A 25,569-nucleotide genomic window follows, 5' to 3' on the forward strand; every position below is an offset into this window, starting at 1 on the left:
GTGGAAGCTTGCAGGAAAAATTCTGTTGAGCTCCTCACTTGGAGAAGGTTCTTATACAGATACATTAATGCTTGGAAATACCCAAAGCAGTGTTCAGATACTGGACATTTCAGTCCTCAAATGAATGTTCAATCAGGATTAAAGGGCTCATTGCCTCCATTTTAACATGTGCCTCACCAGGAATTATTGAGAGGTTTGTGCTTACACCTCCAAATGAGTTCCAGAGCCTTAAGGATGTGTAGAGAATCCTCAGAAGAAACTGTTAGATCCAACAGATTTGATTGTCTGTTTAATACTCACACTGTCTTTTCAAACTCCTGGGCTTAATTACAGCTACTGTCTATTGAGTTATTCATGTTATTAATCTAATCTAAATCTGATGTAAACATCTTCTCAAGGTACAAGGTAAAAGCTTCTCTGCCATGATGATCTGAGTAGCAACTCTGAAAAAGAAAACTAAGACCAGGATATCAACTCTATTAAAATCTTAACTCACTTCAATTTCATAGAAAGCAGCAAGTGAACTGAGAGCATATTTCCATGCATAATAAAAACAAAATACAGGTTCCATTCACCTTCAGCTGTTCTTCAGGATAAAGTATAAAACACCTTCCATTTTTTCATACTAGTTATCTGTGTACTGTAGCCTACTACCACTGCTTGTGACGTTACTGAAGGTATAGAGGAAAAAAAAAACTCTTTGATTTTTAATATGACTTAAAAAGCTTCAGGTATTTTGCATATTTTTGATTGTAAATGCCTATGATATGGGAAGATGTTCATAGTTATCTTATTTAAAAAAATCTTATTGTCATCCCTTGGTGTGAAAAATAATAAGAAAAACTTACTAGTGGAGTACCCAGAAGGAAGAGTGACACAATACACACAGTGTTATCAAGTACTCAATATAAATAAGAATTAGCATCCACTTATCATGAACATTTTTATTTCTAGTCAGTCTAATAGCTTCCTCAGTTCAGTATGAATCTAAGAGTTTTTCAAAGATTTATGCATTTTACGTGCTAATAGTGTGAGGGTCAGATTACACTTGCAGCGTATCAACTGCAGGAAAATTAAGTTCTGCATAAACATAGCAGTTCCCCTCTCAGACAACCTGGTATTTGCACAGTATCCTGCACACTAATGAGGTAGAGAAGAGTAAATAGTAGGTCCTTAATCCCTTCCTGGTGAATCCATCCTTAACAATAAAATTTCTTTAAAAAGGTGAGGGCTGGAGCTATCAGGCAGGTCTGGATGACAAATGTCACTCAGAACAGAAGGGAAATGAGAACACGTACACATAAAGTAAGAAAAAATAAAAATCAAAGTTTGGGAAAAAAAGTATCATCACTTGTAAATTCTAAGAACAGCTGTAGTCTTTGTTCTTGCTTTTCTGTGAGTTAGTGGTAATGTCCAAGACTACAGAAAGAGATAAATCTGTGCATACATTCAGAGTTAGCAGTGTCCGACTCTCCTTTTCAGAACCTGACGGTTCGATACTGGAGCAGTGCAGCAGTCAATCTGTCAAATGTGTCTATACACAGAATATGCACAGAGCCTTCTCACAGCAGGGTGGGAACTCCACCCCCTTTAGGGCCTCAAGAAACCTCTGCAGGGTAAATATATAGCTGATGTTGTAAACACAAAGTAGAGTGAGAGAGAATTCAGGAAACTCAGGCTAAGTTCAGAAGATGTTTACATTGACTATAAAAATCTGAAAACAGTGTTTACATTGAGAGAGGCTTTCTTCTTTTCTGGCTTAATATAGATTATTTATCCAAACTTGTCAAAACCTAATCTACACACTTTCTAATTTTTAAGCTCAACTTACCTGATACAAACAGTTTTTTTTTTCTTTGATTCATTTGTTTTATCTAATGCTACTTTTTAAACAGTTGCATCTATTATTGCCTACCTCAAATTTAATTTTGCAACATGGAAATGTTACTGTTTCAGTAGTTTTGCTGATAACTACAGTTATGGATATATTTTCATTTTTATGCAGCAATGATTGGTGCATTACTGTACCTCAACTGGCTGCTATTTTAAATGATGCACTCAAAAGTATTATCCAACAATGCCTTTCAATGTTACTTCATATTCTTAAACTATTGTAAGATTTTTCATTCACTCTCACATTAAAAAATGGATCACCTGCAAGGCCTTGTGAATTTTAATATGTTATTTTGACACTGTTGTGTTAACACTAGGGAAAAAAAAAAAGAGGTTGCATTCTACAAAGTACCTGTGAGAATTCTGTGGCCAAAGCCTGTGAACTGGATAGGCACTTATATCAATACCATTTCTGAAGGTCATTGCTGTTCTCTGTATACTCCACTCCTCCAAAGCAGCTTGAATATTTGTTCAGAGAAAGTGTCTGTATTTTTCAAATCAAATATGAAAACCTGGAATGAGATCCTGGCCACAGTGAAGTTAAAGGGACGTTTTCCATTGACTGCATTGAAGCTAGGATTTCATACCACGGAGATTCAATAATAGTGTGCCAGTTCACCATCAGCAAAAGTTGAAGCTAAAATCAAAACGGAGTAATTTTCTTGCTCCACAATTTTTTTTCTTTGTTTGTATCATGGCATCCTTGCTAGTCAAGTGATTATGTCTGGACATATCAAGCTTTGTGCTTAAAACTTAGCTCATACTATAAATTCAATTTTGCTACAAACTCATGTTTTTTACATTTTCAGATATTGATGGTAATACAAATGACCTTGATTTCCATTGAAAATTATTCACTTATCCCATATATGACTTGAATTCAACTGGTTACAGTGTATGACACTGTCCGCTTTTAATGCCGTCTGAAATTATGGTTCGATCCATGTTTAAAGCTCATAGCCAACTTCCCACAAACTGGTGAAATCCATGATCCATAGTTGAATAACAATTTTTTCACTCTGTTCCATATACATATTTTTTCTCTAGAAAATCTAGTTGCATTTTTTTATAAGCTGGGTTGTTTTTTTTTTTTTTCCTAACAGACTGGTGAAAACTAGTTTTCAGGAACTAGGTTATGCACAGACTTTGGTCCATTTAACAAGGTCAGACTGTTTATTCTTGACCAAATTCTTTCCCACTGTAAAAAGGTACTTTTAAATGCCACATTCCAAAACCAGTGCCAGTAAGTCACTGAAGCATATTTTCCCACAAGAACTGATACCGTGCACAGGCCCCTCCTTATTTAATTCTTCTGGTGTTTAAATTACATAAGGTGCAGGATGTCTTTAGTGTCACAAATCACTTAAATCTATCCATAGCTTAGTAGCACTGAATCTACACAGTGCCAGCTGTGTCTTTATTAACTTAAATAGTCCCATTCATTTCAAAGCAATAGTGTCTGAGCAGCATCAGACAGCGAAAGAGAAACAAAAAGACAATTAAGTGCAAAATTTAAATATAGAATAAAAATAAACCAAATGCAAAATATTCACTGTTGACTTAAAGACAGACCCTCTTGTTTGCCTTATAAATTAGCGTAGTTCGATGAAGCCATGCTGATTTATACCAGCTGAAGTATGTGGCTATTATGACCTACTGCAATAGCCATAGGAAAATGTAAACCAGTAAAGCCCTTCCAATTTTTAAGCTATGTTGCCAAGCTGGTTTTCATTTTATGGAGCAAGAATATAAATAAGTAAACAAAGTTAAGGAAAATACTGTTACATTAAGAAGATACATATCTACCTCTAATCCTCTTTCTTTAGATGTTATACTGAGCATGTTTTGAGATATGATTTTTCTTAATGTAACATGGCACCTAGATCAACACCAGCATACTAAACTGCACACCAATTTTCCAGTAAGTGTCTTCTGCATTTTAAAAATAACTTGATTGGTTCTGTCCTTGCAAATGCAACACGAAGTAGAACACCTAAGAATGACATGAAAAAATGCATATCCAAATAAAGCAGGGTTAAAAAGCATCAGCTAAATCTTTTCCTGAGATGTGCTGTCATTGAAACTACAGTACCAGTGATGAAAGCATATTCTTTGAAGTGACCAACAATATATTTGCAAGGTAGCCAAAACTGCACTGCATCTAATGAATGTAAGAAATATATACTACTCTTAGTGGATAGCAGAAGAAATTTACTCAAGTACTCACACTGAAGGTGCTTAAAAATACAGAACAGTCAGGAAAAGTGTGTTTGATTATACTTTGATTCCAACAGAATACCTGAAGAACTACCCTCCCAAATTAAAAAATATTCATAGGTTCTCCTATCTGTTTTTTTCACTGGAATTTCAAAACCTTCAATATGACTGTATGTGCTCTAACATGAAATCCATGCCGTGCTCCTTTCTTGCACTTGAAGAACTCTGTCATACTGCTCAATAGAAAGCACTTCAATAAAAACCAGAAACAACTGGGTTTCCATGAATGGTCTAGACATTTTGTGAAAAAATTGCTTGTTTTCCATACTTTGTAGTGAATCCTGTAAAAGAGCTAAAATTTTTATTCACCATCACCTCAGAAGTGCCAGGCTTTATGCCAGAGTGAACTAAATAGCTAGTTTGCCTATTCCGTGGACCCAGTCAGTAAGAAGCAGTGTTAGTACAAACTAGCACTTAGTTTGCATCTATCTCAATATTACTGATATTCCAAGTGGATTAAAAAGTATTACTTAATTATTCTCTGAAAACTATTGCCATAAGCGGTGTTATGAGACATTCATACTATTCTAGAAAGTCTCAACTGATTTGCAGAACTTGCAAAGATATTATACACTGGCAGCTCCTGATAGCTTTAGTTTTCAAGCTCATACCTTGCTTTTAGGGGTAGTGAGATTCTCACAGACCTAGGCCTTGCCTTTTCTTACAGCCAAAATCTTTCTGCTATGTATGTAACAATGTATACATTGAAGAAAAACATTCCATGTTTTTCAAAGATACAACATCCTCAGGCTGTATTAGTTTATAGCATCTTCTGCCTGAAAATTCAATCAAAATAGGGGACTCATATATTAATTTTTTATAGGATAGGTGAGGAGGGGCAAGAAGACATGAAGTGATGATGGAAGTAATGTATTTCTTTGTTTTGCTTCATTTAAAAAGTGTAGAAAATCTTGTTTCCCTGAACAAATCAAACAGGAGGATATACTTTTCCTCTAGGACTTACTCTAAGTACTCCACCCAGAAGCTCTCAGCTTTCTCAACATTTTGTTGTATATGTTCCTATTGATGTCTATGTGTGAGCTCTGTGTGTGTGTATGTATTTGTGCACTGCTTCCCATTGCTTCTCTCACTCTCACAGATTTCTTCTCAAATGCCACTGGCTCTTCTGCATTTCCATTCAGATTTCAGTCAAACCTGCTCACCCACATAGCTTAGATTCCTAACTGGCCTTGCATATTTTGGGTGGTGGTTCTTATTATTTCAGCTATATATTCCAGAAAAGTGCTTAATTGCTTTTACAGATTTATCCAAAACATACCACTGCTTTTGTGCTTCAATCAGACTTCATTTCACCGGGAGCTGTCTCAGCTCTGCTCTTATCTTGATGGAATCCTTGATAGTGATATTCTTTATGACTCACCAAGAGCCCAAACGGCAGTGTTATCAAGATTGACTTGGGCTGGATTCATCTCAACTGACTTCAGATCTGAATACCATGTACATATTCACATCTGAACTTGTCACCCTTGACAGTCAGTGGAAAGAAGTAAGTACTTTTAGAGTCTGATACAGATGACCCAACTGTCTTCTTTAAGCTGAGACAACACACTCTTCACTTTACTGATTACACTGATTAGGCGATCTCCTTTGATTACTACTAGGCTATTTAGTGGACTAGCTTAGAGTTAGATGTCTACACTTGGTCAGGTAAGTCTCATTTACAGTATTTCTATGTCAGGAGATATTCATACAGCTTTTGAAGTCCCCTTATAGTTTTTCCTCCTTTGTCCAGTTTCCTTTCAACTATTTCTCAGATATCCCCAAAAAAATGGTTTTTGCTTTTAACAATAATAGGTTGTCTGGGACACAGGGCCACACCTTGATAGGTTAATCCCAACTGGGAATGTATCACCTACTACATTTTTTTCAACTTTCTTTTGGCAACATGTATAAATATTTGATAGGTGCTCAGTGGGGATTGGCTGGACAATGCTGCATTTACTATGGGGTCTACCTATTGGCTTCTGGTTTACCACTCCAGTTATTCAGGTCAGCACTGTACAGTAGTACTCTCTGAATTTCTTCAATATTGATTTTTAACCACTAATTTCTGCTATCCCTCTGGGACAGTATCAAATCCCCCTTTTTAAAAGCTTTTGCACATATTACAAGCCATTGAGCATTTTTAATTTATGGCAGATTATCACCAATTTTTTCTTAGAAAGATGTGAGCTGTTCCAAATTAGGACAGTTTCTGCACCAACCCAGCGGTCCAAACCTGACTCCTGTCAGGAGAATCATGGTCCCTGCAGATCCATGCAGTGTGCACAATGTAAATGTAGATCATTAGCGCATACCCAGGCATAATGAATGCTGAGGCACACTATAGTGTTGAATGACTTCTATATGCTATCAAAATGAATACTATATGCTGATTTCAGTCCCTTTTGTGCTGTTTTACAAAGGTACGCAGCTAAACTCCAGCTTTGAACAGTTTCAAAATTGCAGATTCCTGACAGTATTTTTCCCTCATGTTTGTGTGCATTTTGCCTGGGATCCCACACCTAGTGAAGAATTAATTCATTACAATGTCTGCTGCTGTCAAGCCTCTTGGTTCCTTGCTTTGTGTACCATCAGCCACCTCAAAAAACTGCATACTGCTAGCAGCTAATATTGACTGATAGGCTCCTCCATGCTGAGGTCAAACACATCAGTAGCAATGTGCTTCACTGCTACTCTCAGCGATACTGTAGCAAGCTGAATCTATCTTTCTCTTAGGAAGAAACTTCTTTGCCATACAACCATGGCATATCCTGCACTCGTGTTCCATTTTCTTCTTGCCCTCCACTGAGTAAAATTCTTGCTTTGGTTTAAGCAGGGGTTTCCCACTCCCAAAATGTGCAACAGTTTAACAAGTACAGCTGAATCCTTCTTTCACTATACCTGCAGTTATCACCTCCTGTTTCTCCCCAGTCCTTGTTTCCTTGTTGATTCTGTATCTCGTCTTTAACCTCCAGACTACTACCATCTGCTACCATCATTGTGTTATCCAAAGATGATACCTGCCAAACAACTTTTCAATTCACATATCACCATGCTCTCATCTGGGAAGCTTTTAACTCCACAGGAGATCATTCCGGCTGTCCTAGTGGACAAGTCATAAACTTGGGCTGCGCTTGCAATCAGAACCTCACCAAGGCACTGAATCTGTCCTATCCTCAAACTTTCTCTCATACAAATGACAGTGAAGATACTGTAGAGCTTTAAGCACTTCTAAATGCTTGGGTTTTGTTGAGTGGCATAAATTCTTTCCATACTACTGAGATCAGTATCTAAGTCTGCATCAATAGTGCCATGGAACTGTAAGCTCTAGAATTTGTGCCCCGTATGAATCAAAAAGGGTTTTGAAAGGGTTTTGAAAAGGGATAGGTGAAGGGAGAAGAACTTGTAAGAACCATTGCCAACACTGAAAATTAAAGTCTTACTCTTTTCTTCACTTATACAGCTTTTCACCTAAAATCATTTTGCAATGTTGGGCAATGCATAAACTTTTTGTAATAGGAACACAATGCTCCATACAGGCGGGTGACTGTGGAGTTGACAGCTCTGTACAGTTGCAAGTTTCTTGTCTTTAGTGGAAACTCCTGCAATCATAGATTGTGTGTGCAAGGTAAAAGACCTCTTTTGGAAGCAACTCACCATCCACTAGGCATTCTTTCTCCTGTTCTGCAGAACAGAATATATGTATTTTCAGATCATTTGTGCTAGGAATAAGGCTGGTAAAAATGTTTCTTCCAAACCCATGTCATTTACCTTAAGTACAGCAGATGAATCTGTGCAGAATAGGAGAAGGAAATACTGTGGACTGCCTTTTACACTAGCTACTCAACTTGTCCCAGCCAAATACCTCTGGCTCTGAATTGCCTCCAAAGGTTTTTGGATAGTTAGCATACTTCCCCCCCATCCTTTGGACCAGCATGACATTATCCACTGCTAACAGTCAAGGTAAAAAAAAAGTACTACAGCATTAAGGGTACTATTTCTTCATTGTAATAAACGATAATTCTTTCAAGTTAAAGGTATTAATTTTGGATGTTAATAGCCATACAAAAATATGGTGCTGTCATCTTCTTCTGAATCATAGCTAAGGGTAAAGCCCAAGAACTAGCTGAAGGCACATCTCTGTCTCTACATATTTCTTCAAAACTTATTTCTTCTTTCCTGCTGGTCAACAGTGAACTAGCTGTTTACACAGCAGGTTTCCGTGGTTACAATCTTGCATGGGGCCCACATGGTACAAGTTATATCTTTGTTAAATCAAAAAAATATCTTCTGCTTCCTAAGCAGAAAGTTCCTACTCTTGTTATTCCTCTCTTAAGTCTACAACATGACCTCAGAACACAATCAGCATGAACTTGCAGGTGGTTGCTTTCCCTCCTTTTTTGCATCATAGTTTTCTCCTGTATCTGTGCTTACTAGATTCATTGCTCATGTTTTGTAATACTAGCTGGTTTTGGTTTTTTCTTTCTATCATCTGCTCTTTGTCACTCAGGCTCAGCAAATGATCAAAACTCTGATCCTGTTTCAAACCAATCTGAACCTTAAAAGTAAAAAGGTACTGAGTCTTCAAATTGTATGCAGCCATTCCTTTTCTTTTTTTTTTTTTTTTTTTTTTCTACGGCTACTCATCTGTCTGACCTAAACAGAAACTCAAGCCACTGCTTGTACCTCGAAGGTCTGACTTTCAGTCTGGAGGAATTTCCTGAACTATATTGGGAGGTTTTGGTATATACTAATATATCCTGGCTGGTTTTGTATTTTTGAAAACCATTCTGCAGTTATTTTTCATGACACATTTAACTGAATTATTTCTTAATCTTGGCCCTGATGTCAATTTTTCTTGTTTTATAAACCAAATATAGTATTTTTTTTAGTTACCTGCAAATGCAATTCATCAGGTGAGAATCTACTTTTCCATTGTCTTTTAAACACAGAACTGTTCTCCTAGAGTTTCAGACAAGCAGCTTCTGTGGTGGCTGTACCATCTTTCAACAAGAAAATACCCAATTTCCCTGGCAAACCTTACGGATTCCCAGAGTGCCTTTGGCTTCTTTGCTTTACCTTGCAAAACCCAACCACTGCTAATGTGTCCTGTCACGGTCTGTGGTATCTGTGTAAGAATGCAAGTATCCTCGGGCGTCCCTCTCTTCTTCCTCTCCCTAGCTCTTAGTATCCAAGCCCACTCAGACTGATGGCTGTTCTTGACATGTATATCACGGCCTTATAGCAGACCTGAACAGCTGAGGCTGAGTATAAATTCTGAAGCACCATCAGAGCTGGGGTACCGAGAAAGGCTACCAGAAGTGCTCCTTTCTGCCCCTTTTCCTCACCATTCACATAGACTGCAATGCTGAAGCCAGCTTCCCTGGGATTTTCAGTAGGCATTTCTATTATTTGAGCTGGGAAAATGTAAGTATGCAGGATGCACACTAAGTTAAAAAAGAGACAAACAGTCTCCTGACAGGTTCATTTTTACATCCAGGTGTTCACTTTACTTCTACAGTAGCCTATGTTTCTGCTTACTTTCATGTGCTGATTTTTCAGCTCAAGTCCTTGTTGCAGATTATTTCTGTTAGCCAGTTCCAAGTTTATCCAAGCTCTTCTGGCATCCTCTGTTTTGTGGGAAGCCTTCTGATCAGGTCTTCAGCAGTCAGGTTGGTTGTCGTTCACTGATGTGACTTGTCAGGTTCATTCCATTTCCAGATGGGGAACATTGCAACCAGACTTCCCACTCCATCTGGACTTTTTCAACTTGCTGTCCCAACAAAGATTCCATTTTTGCCTTCAGATCATCTTTCATCCCTATTTGGGAAATGTCCAGGGTGACTTTTTGCTTCTTTAGTGGAGTGTCTCTCTGTTTTATATCTCATTTTAATTTTTTGTGCTCTCATGCTGGCCGTTATTTTAACTGTAGCCTCCTTTGGTTTATGAGACCATCTCTACTATTTGCTCCATCTCATCTTAATAAAGCCAAGTAGCTCACCATTTACTTTTTTGGAAAATTATTTTGCTCTGACATTTATGCCATTTCACCTGACCTCCTGAAAGTTGTTTCCATTCAGGGTGGAGCTTATGAAGTGCATCTCTGATAAAGTTGACTACATAATGCACAAGAAATCTTGAAGGAGCAAATACAGAGATATGGAACAGGAATGGACTGCCTCAGTCATCAAGATTTGCCAACTGCATCACAGGTATTCATCAAACCCTCTCTCAAAATCAGTTATATTTCTCATCTGCACTGGTCCTACTGTAGGCTGCTTCAGAATCTCACTACTTGTTTTCTAACTTTCTGTCTAAAGTTATGTAAGCCCAGTTTAAACTAACTAGTTATCATGCCACCATTGTTTTTTTAACTTGTGTTCTCCCTCTCTGGCTCCTTCCTGATGTTTTTAGATATCAATTTTATCTACTTTCATTATTCATTTTGTTAAATTAAGTCAGATTCTTCTTGCTTTGCAGAAAATAGTGTCCCCCCTTCCTTGATCGTTAGACAGAAATCTGTCCTTCCCCATGTCTGTTCCTACCCCAAATCATCTCTCAACCACAGAGAAACTGAACAGCTCACAGTACTCTAGATGAAGTCTGATCAACTAATTTGTGTTGTGACATAAGTATTTTCTTGTTTCTAATGAAATATCCCATATGTAACAGTCTAAATTTCCATTTGCTCTTTTCATGCATCTAAATGGTGACTCATAGCCTGCCTGTGATCTCTGTAGCTTGTTACCAAGCTATTTGTAAGACCCCCCAAACTGAGGAATTCACCTTGTAGCTCAATGATTCTTTTAGCATAGCATATTTTCCTCTGGATTTATCCACTTAATTCTAGAAGATGGGAAGTCTAGAGAAATCTAGTTTAATTCATTGGTACCCTATAACTTACTGAAATCTGGATTATCTAGGGCTATTATACTTCCACTGTTTATCAAATTAATTATCTTTTCATGTTTTGCAGGGACAAATGTATACAGCAATACGTAACTGATTTCTCTAATGCAGGGAGCTGACTACAAGACCTTGGCCATCTGCTACCATTCAGCATACAATAACAAAGAATATAATGGAGTTAAATTAAGAATGGGAAATTGAAGGCTGGACATCAAGGAAACTTTCTGAGAGTGATTATATAGAGGTTTTGGAACAGGCTCCCATGGGAAGCGATGGAATCCCTATTTCTTGGCACATTTAAAGTTAACTTGGGCAAAACACTAGAAATGACATAACAAAGAACAATCCTGCCTGATTCACAAAAGGACTGGATGTCTCTTCTGCTTTTGAGCTCTAGAATTCCACACTGGCAACACTGAACAAGTACTAAATAGTGTTAGACTAAGAGAAATTTTCTGGGGTGTACCTGTACAAGGGAATTTTCAATTAGAAATACCTTCTACAGCAGGACTTTGGCAGCATGCAGAGAAAATTTATGGATACTTCCCCGCCACTAAAAACATGTCAGCGACTCATTTTTATTATATATTAAGCCCTCAGAGCATTTCCGTCAGCAGCGTACAGACACCTGCCTTCACTCTGGAATAGCACAAGTTCCCAGGAGAGTATGCTATTTTCTCTGCTCCTCTTCCTTTGGCTGTCTCACATTCAAGTACCAAACAGGCCCATGCCTGCTTACCCTGTGTGCTCTGATAAGAGCATAACCTGAGGCCATATTTTAGTGTTTCAGGATGGTTTGAAATTATGTGGGAACAGTTTTGTAAATACACAGGGAGAGACCTTGTCAAACAATCAAATTGTTTTTCCAATCCAACCCACTCAATTATCTCTGGGAGTAGATGTAAAAACAGACCCGCTTAAATCAACAGAAAAATAGTACAGAGAAGATGTAAATCACTGGGTGGGGGAAATGCACCACATTTTTTTTATATCTGAAAACAGAAGATAGAAGTATGGTGACACAATAGCAGGATGCTCTTTTCTAGTATAGAGAAAATACACAGTAGTAATTTTCTGTCTTTCTTTCTCCCCTTTTACAACCTTCCCCCCTCCCTCTCCCCGTTTATTTAGCAGATTAAACACAGCCTGTTCCTTATAGATACAGTTCTTCTACATCCTAAGGTCCGTTCACCAGACATTTGTATGACAACTGTAAGTCAGTACTGTACCATTACTAACAGGGAAGGGAAGGGAAGGGAAGGGAAGGGAAGGGAAGGGAAGGGAAGGGAAGGAAGGGGAAAGGAAAAAAGATCGTTTCATTTTATCTTCACATCAACATGTGAAGGCCTATTTGCACTGAGTAAATTTTTCTTGCACCAATGGAAGGGTACTGATGCAAAATAATACCAAATTTCACCCAGAGGTGAAAAGGGAACGCCTCCCAAAAGCAGAATTAGGAGGAACCTAAGTAAAATTATCAGGCATCAGATTTAAAACAAAATAAAGAGATTTTTTTACAGTGCAGAAATTAACTGCAGCCTGAAGTATGAATGGTTCAAAAAGCAAGGAGATTAATTTATGGAGGATGGGTACTTCAGTAATTATTATAGGCAATGATCCAGATACAATCTCCAGCACTGGAAATTGCTAAATTTCTGATTGCTGAAAGCTGGTTCTTACTCCCCTTCCTAAGCATCCTCTGTTGGACATTATCCTCTGACAGTGTGCACAGTCAACCTTTGGTCCAGTTCAGCAGAAACTTCTTTCGTTCTGATATGAACTGTACTTGAAGCTTTACTTTTTTTCCCTTTTTCCACCAGCACAAGGTAAATTTATTCTGCAAGGTTGCACTGGTGCAGCTGCAGGGCTGCAAAACACGCTCAGGTCAGTGCAGACAAACTCTGTCATCACATGATATGTATTATAATGTTTGCAGCTCAGAAAAGGAGTTTTCTGGCACAGAAAATATTCTCATGTGGAGCCAATTTGCTTGTTTACTGTGAAATAATTTACTTTCTTTGAAAGATTAAAAGATAGGCTTTTTATGGTTCATGATAAACCTGGGCCTGAATCAGAGCAGAGGGTTGCATTCCCTGCATTCTTCACAGGTCTTGAGGGTGAGTTGTGGCATCAGCTGCAGAGGAACAGCACAGAGCCCTGAACCCAGGCCTTGGCACTGAGGGGGTAAAAAAATACTTCAAACATCGATACGGATACCCATAGAAGTTTTGTTAAAGTCGGGTACAGTGAGAGCCTTAAAGGAACCAGTAACTGGTTCATCTAACATCTTCAAAACAGCGTAAGTCAGCATGAGTTGTGAGGTTTTGAAAAACATTTCCGCCTTTGAGTTAGTTTAGTTATTGGAGTCCTCAGCTGAAGACTTCAGATGTGGTTTTATAACTGACTCCAACAAATCTAAGACTGTGGTGTCTATGGAGTGGATGACCCCATCTTTCTGCTCGCCCTCTCCTCTGTGTTAGTGCTTTCACTCATGTGGCCACACAGTGAATTGCATCCGCTAATCCAGCTGAAAATGAATAGCTACTTTTTATGGGGCTCATTTCCAGTCGGACTGCAAGGGCACGACCACCAATGCCGACACAAGGGAAATGATGGGAGTGTGTGGTCAAAAAGCAGGACCATCCTTTCAGCAGCAGCAGAATTGCTACATCGACTTATGCTGTGAAATGGCTCCCTTAGAATATTATCTCTAGGATGTGTTTCTAAAAATAACAACCTTGCCATAAATTCTCTGTCTCTCTACAAGAGCAGCTAGTACTGCTCTTCCAGACAAGTCTTAAAAACTTTAAAGTTTCTTACAATGGGCAACAAAAATTAACAGTCAGTTTTGAAAATTATCTGATATGATCATAATGCAGATGAATAAAAGAAACTTCTATTCTAATTTCCTAACTTTGACCATGTGTATTTCTGTATTGCCCTTTGATAATATTCTGACATTGAGCAATCTGTTTTTTCATTGTTATGTTCATATAAATCTGAGCCCTCTTAGTGAACATGTGATCTGAATGAAGTCAACGTAAATATATATTGAAATGTGTTTAGTCAGTTGCAGACTTTACTGTCAATGTCCTGATAATGATTTTTCTTCTTAAGATGGCTCCGGAGATAGATGACTTATTTTACACAATGGAATAACTTTTCTATAGGGTGTTTGGGAGGATTCAATAAAGATTCCTTCAGCTATCCAGATGTTAAAAAATCAGAGAAATTCACTTGTTTCTTCACAAAGCCACATACGTGGACTTTTTATGCAGAACTCTGTGTTAGTAGGGAAGACAGATTTTCCTTAAATAAGCCAACCAGTTTAATCATACTGCATTCCTAAATAGCCACAACCTTTCAGCAGCAACACTGACAAGCTCAGCAACACATATTTTGATCCTCTGGATGTCTGTCTGTGACTCATTTTCCTTTTCAGGGACATTTGGGTGGACTGGAGAAAGGCACCATGAAGAAAGAACTGGAGATGGGGACTCAGATCGAAGGTGATGTGCTTCCTCACAACAGTGAAGGCTCAGTGCATACCAAAACAATGTCACTTCCACCTGTCAGAGGGAGGAAGATTTATGTTCTCATCAAGTTAGGTATGAGATAAAATCTAGTGTCACTGTACTGATTCCATTAGGGTGCTCTTTAACACAGCCCAGGTTTTGACTTTGAATCACCAGAGGCAGGTGCTTGATTAATTTCCATCGGTCTACTCCTATGTTGGATGTTAACTGCGAGCTTTAAAGAGGTTGGTGAATCAGGCCCATTTAGGGATACCCAATGCATCTCAGGTTAAAGCTGTACTGCAACAGACTCCAGGTCTGCTGAAACATACCCAACATAGGAATGGACTCTGCAGGGTGCATTTCACACAAATAAATATGTGGAATTTGGGAAGCATAGTATCAGGATGAGGTGGCCATAAATAAAAGGGAAAAAAAACCCCAAACCAAAGCAAAGCAAAAGGAAGTTCTTTGACTGTGCTCTCAACTATCATATTAGCTCAGCCGAGAATTTACATTCACATTATTAATAGGTGGCATTTATTAGAAAATTACAATGCAATACTAAGCAGAAAACAGGAAAGCACTCATTCCTCTTTGGAAGAGGGTTTTCCTATGTGTTTTTGTTGTTGTTTTTGTTTCTGTAACTAATTTATATATTTATTTTTACAAAGTAAGCTCAGTTAGTGAAAATTATTTTATGCTCCCTTGCTACTATACCAACAAAATGAAATCCAAGTTACTGCATGATGTGACATGTAAACCATTTGTGCTGAAGTGATTGCCAGAAATGGATGGAAAGTTTTTATCCTGAAGAAACACTCAAATAAAATGCTAGCGTAATCTAAAATTATTCACTGACAGTAACTGCAGGATTTTTTGTGTCTTCTTTTCAATTTAGCCGAGTCTAGTATTCAACAACTTAGAGCATCAGCAGAGAAAGTGATAAAGTGATGTGTTTTCCCTTCTGATGTTCAGTAAATCTGAAAACAAGTAGGTTTTTTTAAAAAGGAAGGCATAAAACAATTTTGCTTGCATTTCATGGGGAAAAAACCCCATCAGTAGTACTGCCATTTGAGGTAAAGCACACATGTTTTCAAAGAAAGTATTATGAGTGTGTTACAAACACTAACATTTTGGCAGTTTCACTCAGATCCTGATGCAGGTCAGGTTTTAAAAGCTAGACAGCCTCAGCTCCACCTAGATGCTGTGATCTCAACTGCGAGCGCTTATCTCACTTAGCATTCTCATGTGCCATAATTCAGCTTCATTTCCTTTCTTTAAGGCAGTTCAAAGTCAGCACAAATAGATAAATGGTTTGCTTCTTTTTCATAATATAACTACAGATTTTCCAAACAGCCACTTGCTCCTTTGCTAAGAGAAAGTTAGAACTGTGCACACATTTTTCTGCACCAAGAAAAAAAGTGACAGTTCATGAGTTTTTGTTATCAAACTCTAAAATTACACGGTCACATCAATCCACCTCCTCTGTCCTATGGAGCTTCTCTGTTATCACAAAGGCTATTCAACATTTCCCCAAGAGCCAAGACCAACGCTTGAAAAAGAGTTTAACTTTGTACGAAACCAAAAGCGTGCCCCATTACCCACCACCTGAGACACCCCCGCCCGACCTCGTTCTTTCTAGTGCTGTTATTTCAGACCTGTATCAGTTCTCAAGCCTGACCACAGCTGGGAGTAGTGATCTCCACCCTGCCCCCTGCAAGCCTGTGTAACATTAGTTTGCATCTTTTATTCATTCATTGACAGAAATATCAAGAGGTTTCTCTAAATGACAGCAGTATGCCCGGATGACTGATCTGCCAGAAGGATTCTTAAGCACTGTGGAAATGCTTAAGAACTGGCTACCAAAAAGACTGCTTTGAAGTTACCATTTGCAGCACCCACAGTACTTGGGCTGGATCAGTTTTTACTGGATTACTTTCATGGCAAGCTCTTTTTGTCCCATTTGAAGAGTTTCTTTGTGAGCAATGAATGAGGATGCATCTTGGGAATGATCTGATACCTCAAAAGATGATTCTTGTAGTTTATCTTGCATAAGCTTCTCTTCTGAAGGAAATGCTGCAGAGCCCTTGTATTGATCACAACGATAGCGCGTGCAATGTGCCTTTTATCACTGGGCTGTCTGCACTATCACTTTTCAATATAACTCTGAAGCAAATCCTTGCAAGCTAGGACTTTTATTAATTCTTATATGTGTAGATATATACTGCCCTTTATAATAAAACATTTTTTTCTGCAAACACTTCAAAACAAAGCTTGTCATGCTGAAATCGGTGGAAGTTTACTCACTGCCTGGCAAAGAACTGCAATTTAGACTATTTTGGAAATGGTAAAGTCAAGAATATCTTTATGTTTAAAAAAACAGAAGTTTTTTTTTTTAAAAAAGTTTTGTTTTCTGTACTGAGTTTTAATGGAGAGAAAAACCCCAAGAATTTGCACATCAAAGCAGCTAGCCAAAGGTAAAAGCTACATTCAGAAAAGGAAAACTGATGGCCTCTGTCAGCTATTACACATTTAGTAAAAGTTTCTAACCAGCACTCAATCTATAGGAGCAACGAAGACTGACATTTAAAACCATACCACATTATCACATTGTAAGCAACGCTCCCCTATATGTTTCTACATACCCAGAGAAAAGTTGATTTTGAAGGTGTTAAACATTAACTGGTTTTAAACCAATAAATTTTTAACTTAAAATAGTAATGGTCGTAGCTGTTTTTTTAATAATAATAAAAAAGATACACTAAGTTCTAGGTGTCAAAGCCATTACTCATGCCTATGCCCATATACTTTATTTGTCATTGGTCACTGAATAATTCAATTATTTTAATACTCTTTAGCATAGCTGCAATGACAATTGAGTGCTTGTGTGAACACAGTACAAACTTGCATGTGGACAATCACGTAGTCTGAACAACTCTTGTTCACAGCAGCGCTAAGGGTACTACCTAATGGGTTTCGAAACACAATTTCTAGCATGCAAGTATTAGATACTTGAGCATACATACATCCTTCGCATAGCACTTCTGGCAATGCTATGTTTTTACCTCAGTAGATGCACTCTATTTCTGGGTCTTCTGACCTTCCTTCCTATGCAGACTACATGATAATGGACAAACTCCTGCTCAGTTCTGTAGATATTTTTTCCTTATTTTATGCAGAATTTAAAAAAAATACCCTGCTGGAAGCCTTACAATGCTCTGCAATTTTAGCTTAAATAATTTTATGGGTCAATAGAAATACTCATTGAAGCTGTTACTGAGTGACAACTGGGAAATGAAAAATTACAGTAATTCAGGAACAACCGTTCTCTCCTTTTCTTCAAAGCTCTGTTTTGAGTTAGATCAGTCCTCATTGACCTCAGCAGAGAGATTCTTTTAGCTTTGGATTAGGCTACATCCTACAGGCAATGAAAAGAACCAGCCCCAAAACACAACTTTACATATGCTTTATGTGATGAAGATACTTTCCTATGTTTAGCAAGACGATGACATCATTTTTTGCTGCTTCCTGCCTTCATTCACACCGAAGCTGGAACCCAGGATGTCATAGTTGTATCACACAACTATGGGAAGACTCTTACAGCAGCTAATAATACCAACGAATTGCTTTTTATCAATGTGAGCCAGGCTAATTTCTACAACGCAATGCAAAATGCAAAGTGGACTCCTTTCAGTTTCCTTTCTCAGCAGTTCTCCCCTTCCTGTCTTTAGCATCAGTGACACTGCCATGGCAGTTTTGATACTCAGAATAGAAAATGGAAGCAGAAAAATTCATGAGCGGGCAACAAAATCAAATGACATCCAACATGCGTGCAGCACGTTTGCTCTTCAATACACTTCAGAGACGCAGTGCCAAGCTAACAGCAGCTGATTCTGGGGGCAGGGCCAGTAAGCGTGGAAATGGGGTCAAAAAGCGAGGAGCTGGCAGGGTTTCTCTACCAGCATTAACACAGGAGAGGGCCAGACCTTCTGGGAGTGAGCTCATGTCTGAGCCAAGGACAACCAGGAGGGCTGCTGGGAGAGGGGCAACAGTGGCAGGAGGCCTAGAGATACTGGAGGTGCCCTTTAACAGCTGGCTTGGGAAATAGCTGTGAATTTGGCTGCCAGGCCCACTTGAGCTGCCTCCAGCACAGCCCTATTTGGAATCACTCGGTAACATATGGGAGCAAGCATCGAACCCATATTCACAGAGATGGAAAATCAGAGGCATTGACAGTGTGGCATTTTCACAAGCATCTGTGTGTTTTTTCAGGAAGGATACCTGGGGATCAGCAAGACCTTTATCTTAAAATAGGTACTTCAGAAACTTTCACCCTACCTGACTGGCTCAATGTACAAAGGAAGTCAGTATCACAACAGAAGCTAGACTGACAGAGTTTCAGAAAACTAGCATGAACCTATCCTTCAGTAACCAGTCACGATTTAGTTTAGAACCAGTAACCAGTAACTGATTACTTGTACAAAGTAACCACATCAACTTCAATCGTGGCTGGAAAGCTATTGTTTTCGGAGACACAAGTAACTTCAATTGCAGAGATGGTTTTAGAAGCAGTGTTATAATATGTGATAAAAAGCCAGGAACATTAAAGCACACTGTTGGATTAAAAGAAAAATAAAAGCCTCGAGAAACTTACCACTGAGGTGAGAGCCATCTGAAAACTGTAGATTCGTGCAAGGCCAAAGTCAGCTAACTTTATCTGCCCACTGCTGGTTACAAGGATATTTTGGGGTTTCAGGTCCCGATGCACCACACGATGCGAATGCAGAAAATCCAGTCCCCGAAACAGCTGAAGCATCATATCCTAAATATAAGGAAGAAATCAATATGTAATTATCAAGACAAGGTGGCAAAAAGTAAACTCCCTGTCATAATCCGCAAAAAATAATTCAATAAATACTGACTTAAATATGTACACAGGAGATAAAAACAACTATTAACATAAAATAGACAGGATGCTGCTAGAACCAGCTGACTTGAACAGGTGTCCTTATCAAGTTAATGTATTGTTTCTAGTTGAATTATTTGAGGATGATTGATAGAAGTATAAAGACTGGTCAACACACTTAAAAGAAATAGCAAAATCAAATCTGTAAATCCCAGGACAACTTCAAAAGAATGCTGTCCAAGTAAGAAAAACACATAGTAGCTTTTTGCTCTTAACTTTAAACCACACACCACTTTGCATCTCACAAGTTTATGCTTTGTCCTGCCCCAGTGAAGCGAAATTTTATCCCTCACTTCAACTGGCACAAGGATCTGTTTCAATGAGAAAAGCTGTATAAATGACAAATTTCCCAGGATTTAAAGTTATAGAGGGAAAAGTTTACTTGGCAAAACCTGTTGTATAGAATTTACTGAATAAGACAGAAACTACCTTTAGATCAAAGTTTAGCACTAAATCAATGTAATAAACATAAGTAACTGTTCTCATTTTGCTTTCTGTTTTGTTATAGTGATGCAATCTTCTATGACATTTCCACAGCTGAAGAAACTATTTAATCTGTACTCATGTTTTCAAATTAGTCTTAGTAATGTGAAAGGAATGAACCAACGGACTCAAAACTAAATACTAGAAATCCCCTGAATTCCAAATTAGAAGGATACTGTCAACTTGAAAATTACATTTGCAAAACAGGCAGTTACCAAAAGATGCTGCAACAAGTAAGAAACAAAAGGGATAAAGAAAAAAAAATATTTTCTGTATGCACTTGACTTGAGTTCATGAAACTCCAGCTCTGTGTTTGCTGGTGGCATATGGCCTTTCCATAAGCCATGCAGCAGGGTGTCCACCAATCCTGTTATTAGGACCAAAATGATCTTGGAGAGGTGGATGGCGTGAAACAGGAGAAAAAGGAAGAAGGATAAATTGAGGCTGGTTGCTTTTGTTCCTCTCTAGGGACTTGGGCATGTTTCAAGTAAATATTCAAGGCATGCTATTAAAAGGAATGATATCTGAAAACATTCAATTGACAATATTGCTTTAGCTGGATGCTTTTTTAAAGATACACTTTATAGACATTGCTATATCATTTAATACAAAATTATTATTTTCATGTAATGTTCCCTGATCATGTCTACAGAAAGTATTATAAAATGTATAGATACTAAGGCTGGAAGCTCTAATCTGACCTCTGACAAAACATGGCCATTTCTATATATAGCCTATAACTTTGCCAAACAGTAGTAACAGTGGGCTGCTCATACAGTAATCAGTTTTTATTTGAAGACTCTGATGATGGAGGTATTACCATTGAACTACGGATGCTGTGACAGCATTTAATTATTATCACATTTGAAGGATGGTGGTAAGGTGAGAACCTCATTCCCTGTTAGCTGATGCCTTTCATTCCCTTCGCTTCCCCAGGAAAAATTGAGATCTGATAATTCTGATAACTAGTATAATAGGGTGTTCACCTTTAAAACAAATATACAAAGTATATTGAATACTCTTGTATTTATGTAATTTCCCTTTGCAGTTCAGAAATACGTGGAAGAACTAGGACTACAGCTCTGCAGGTTTCAGCCATCAGTAGAACTAATATATGTCATATCTGCTCACTCTGTGCTATTATAACTTAAATCAAATCCCAACAGTCTTTGGATCAGTCTTGCAGATGTAAAGAACATGCCAAGAACATTTAAGCGTGTGGTTATCTTAAGTATGTACTTAATGGTTTCACTGAATTTGGGTCTAATTTTTTTTTATTCCCTGTAGACATAATATCAGACAAAATAAGAAAATAATTTAAAGAACTTATGGATTAGTCAGTAGACCCTGGAGAGTCCCTTTTTGGTGACATTTCTGTATCCTACCCATTTGTCAAGTATGTAAACTCATTCCTGCAGTTACCAAACATATAAAGAATATTTTTTCCTTACAACTGATGCTGGTTTTGTTGCAACTTTCTTCTTCAAGCTCAGCAAATGCAATTCTGCCCTGCTACTTGCAAGTTGCAAGCAATGTCTTCAGTTTCTAAATTCACAGTCTCCTTCCAGGCACAGGTGAAAGAAGAAAATATCTGCAAATGGAAACTGGTATATCTTTTCTTCCCCCCATGGGACTCAAAAGATGAATATCATTTACTGAAGTTCTCCTCACACACAAAAAATAAGATGTGATGCAGAAAAGTGTACCAGGAAAGTGTAAATTTAAAAGGTATTAGAAAGAAGAAAGAAAACTGGGAGAAAAAGTGCTATACTTCCTCTTCCAGGAAACTCAGAGTTAGTCCATTCAGGTTATTCTCTAGTATTAATTTTGGACTGTTGATCATGTTCTTTTGCTATCCCTTATTGCCTACTATTACACATATGAAGAGATTTCAGTTCAAAATTGTCTTGGAAGAATAGCCCAAAGATTCATGTGTCTAAAGAAGGGCACTTTGATGTAAAAAGACCATTTGTTATTTGTGATTCATTATTGTCCTGTTTTTAAATTCTCAGCCAGTTAGAAAAAGAGCAGAAACCAAAATCACATGACACAGGCTTATTATTATGCACTTTAGATACAGAATACCAAATTGTGCAGCTCAGAATTTGGTATTTGTTGGCACAAATAGATTTTCAATATCAAAGCAAACAAGAGAGAGAGCTTTTGAGTTACTTTTTTATCCATAATGAATGATTAATTTTGTGCTGTACATAATCCTAGTCAAAGGCCGTTAGGCCTCACGTTTGGAAAATTACTTCATACTCTTAGTCAGCTACTTGCAAGAAACTTCAGACTCAGTCTGGGCTATGTGTTTTCTTTGATACCGTAACTAATATCAGAAGATAATAACCTGTGCTCGCAAATTGGATAAAGGCCATATACATGCATGAGCCAGATCACTAGCTAACTAAACCAGGATAATTCCACTCATCTGACGGAAATGCATTCATTTTTACCAGTGATGATTACCCAATATCATCTCAATTACCAAGATCTAGAAATAACTGCAAGACAGTCTTCATGTGCCTCCAGGATTAGTTTGTTCCATGTCTGCTTTTCCCTGAGAAATTTTCTGTGGTAGCTAGGCATACTATACTTTGGAATTACAGTTAAAATCATATTTCAAAAGTTAATTGCAAAATGATCAATTCTATTTGACAAACAAGAAGATTCATGCCTTAGCAGATTTGAGGAACAAGCTCTAATGAGTCATGATCAAGCCTCTACTGATGTCTGTCAGATGTTCTTTGCATATTGTATGTTTACAAACATCGACACAGAATAGTGCCTGTTCTTTCAGATTAGAGATTTCTGCCATGCTTCTAATATCACAAAACCTATGATGGTTGTTGCCCAAGTTGAAGATATATACATTATTCCACTGGGATAACTTTCAGATAATCATGGCTTTATAATGTTTTCCCTTTTCAGGCTACATTTTCAATGCAGTCTATGCACAGATATAAAATATTTATCCATAACTCAGTTGAAAACTGAGCTATTTTGGGATGCAATGAACAAATACACTTTCCTTAGAGGTAAATACGTAGCTTTAATTTTGTAAAAGCCTCATTATGGAAACAGTTTGGAGCAAAATTTGTTATGGAAATGCTGCATCTTTTGCATGTTCCACCATATATGGTATCGATGATGGCATTGCCCAGTCTGATATTTACTGAATTTATCAGCACTGAATGTCAGGACCAAATTACGACGAACTTTTCAAGCAATACCATATTACATGATGAGTCTCAATAACACACGGAAATATGTCCTGCGTATTCTGGTGTCAGCGAGGATGGGGACAAGTTTGGGTTAGACTGAGCAGCTGCTGTTGCTGCCTCTGCCAAGGGCGGGCTTCACAGCTCACGCTTCCTGACTCAGGGGCAGCAGGAGCAGAATACCTTGGTTTCCTACAGACTTTTGTCTACCCCTTGTCCTATCCCCTCTTGACTCTATGCTTCACTGACCCCTTTTAACCCTCCTCCAGCTTCTGATCCATAAATCCCTTCCAAGCCATTCGTTTTCAAACTACCACTCTGACCCTTTAAGAGTCACCCACCATCTTGACTTCCAGCTAAAACACCCGTCAATTGCCTGCCATAACTTACTTAACAGCCAGATTCTCTGGAGTACTCCGCCTGCATAATCCAAAAGAGGATGGCACGGCTGTCAACTAAATTATTGAAGTATTTACTCAAAGAAAAGAGAAAATAGGGAGGTTTTGGGGGTGTTGGTGCCCAGGTGCTGGCAGCCGGGGCCACAGGGGCCTTAGTCAGGGGAGACCAAGGGCTGCCCCGTGCCAGAAACAGCTGTTTCCAGCTGGTTCCAGCTGGTTCCAGCCAGCTCCAACTGACCAACCACAGGGCACAGCTGGGCCCATCAGCCAAAGATGGTGGTGCCTCCGTGAAAATGTGTTTAAGAAAGGGCAGAAAAGACTGGAGGGAAAAAGGAGGAGGTAACCAAAGGAGTGAGACACAGCACAGGCAACACCAAGGTGAGAGAGGAGGAGGAAGAGGAGAAAGAGAAGGTACTCTGTGGTGGAGCAGATTTGCACACTGCAGCCTGTGGAGGACCTGCACTGGAGCAGATGGATACTCCAGAGGGAACTGCAGCCTGTAGAGAGGACCTATGCTGGAGCAGGCAGAAAGTGTGAGGAGGAAGGAGCAGCAGAGAGGAGATGCTATGGACTGACCACAACCCCTCCCACCCCATGCCCCTGTGCCGCTGGGGGTGGGGAGACCCAGGAGCGATGTGGAGCCTGGAAAAAGGAACGGGAAGGTGTTCTTTGAATGTTACCCTTTTTTCCCCCACTACCTGAATTAGCAATTAAATAGCTACCTTAATTGGCAAGTTCGTTTTCCCCAAGGTGAGTCTATTTTGCCCATGATGGTAATTGGTAAGCAATCTCCCTGTCTTATCTCAGCCCATGAGCCTTCTTGTTCCTTGTTCTTCTTTATTTTCTGTAGCCATCCTGCTGAGGCAGGGAGGTGAGTGAGCAGCTGGGTGGGAGTTTGGCTGTTGGGCTAGCCTAACCTGCCACCACGGTAAAGGTATAGATGCTAGATTTTGTGTTTTTAAAGGGGGACACAGCGTAATGCAACCTGAAGGAAACCAAGAATAACATCTTTGGAAAACACATGCACCCAGAGGTAACATACATATATGAACAGCTGAGCACTACATGAAGCTCACATCTTTCCTCCATTGACTAGTATATAAAGAAAGAAAAAACTTTAACCAGATTGCCCTTGGTCATGGTGATAGGAGAGCCGAATACCAGAGAAAGTAAATCTGTGGAAGCCCACAAATATACTCGCTCGTATCACCAAATAAAAGCAACACAGTACAGAGCCTCATCAACTACAACAGCCCCTGAATTTATACTAAAGCACAGGCTTTTTATGGATTATATTTTCTTTTTAACCTGCCTATTTTCCTCTTCCTGCTCAATTTCTATGCTAACATTTCGTAAAACACAACAGTCCTTTGGAATCTCCTAACATTTCTCCTACTCCTCTGTGGAGTATCTCATGCACCTGCACAACAACCTGCATGCTTCACCCAGAGTTTCTATCTATTTGTAACTCATTTTTCTCTTTTTGCTGCGCAGAATGGAATGTCCCTATTTTGGGTGGCAGGTGTTGGGATACTCGTCCTGATCATTTCCTGTAGGAGTGTTTGCAGAAGAGACAACCGCAAGTGTAAACAAAGGGGACGAGTTTTAGACAGGCAATGTGTAATGAATCAGTCGAGCTAGTTTGATGAAAGGGCTCACTGCCTCTCACTGAACAGCAGAAACTTCTCTGAGCAGAAGAGGAGCAGGATGAGGCTTCTTCCATATCCTACAAGATTATACAGAACCCTCAACTATTGAATTACTTTCATTTTAAAGGGTGTTTTTTAAACATGCTGGAATGAAAGTTTAAAGAGTTTTCACATTCTCTGGGGCCTATTTTTGAAGCAGAATAATTACAGCACTTCTATGGTTATACTTTGTAACAAATAGTCAACATTTAT

The 25,569-nt window shown here is 38.6% G+C and overlaps 1 protein-coding gene across 1 annotated transcript in view; it reads right to left on the reverse strand.

Annotated features, from left to right (window-relative positions):
- Positions 1 to 25,569, reverse strand: part of CDK6 (cyclin-dependent kinase 6) — a 125,198-nt gene that overhangs the window by 50,565 nt on the left and 49,064 nt on the right. The window contains exon 3 of the mRNA XM_009887911.1: positions 19,255 to 19,422. Coding sequence (XP_009886213.1) covers positions 19,255 to 19,422 — 168 coding nt within the window. The remainder of the gene's footprint in view (positions 1 to 19,254; positions 19,423 to 25,569) is intronic.

This window comes from Charadrius vociferus, unplaced genomic scaffold, assembly GCF_000708025.1.
Source record: "Charadrius vociferus isolate BGI_N301 unplaced genomic scaffold, ASM70802v2 scaffold447, whole genome shotgun sequence".
NCBI lineage: Eukaryota > Metazoa > Chordata > Aves > Charadriiformes > Charadriidae > Charadrius > Charadrius vociferus.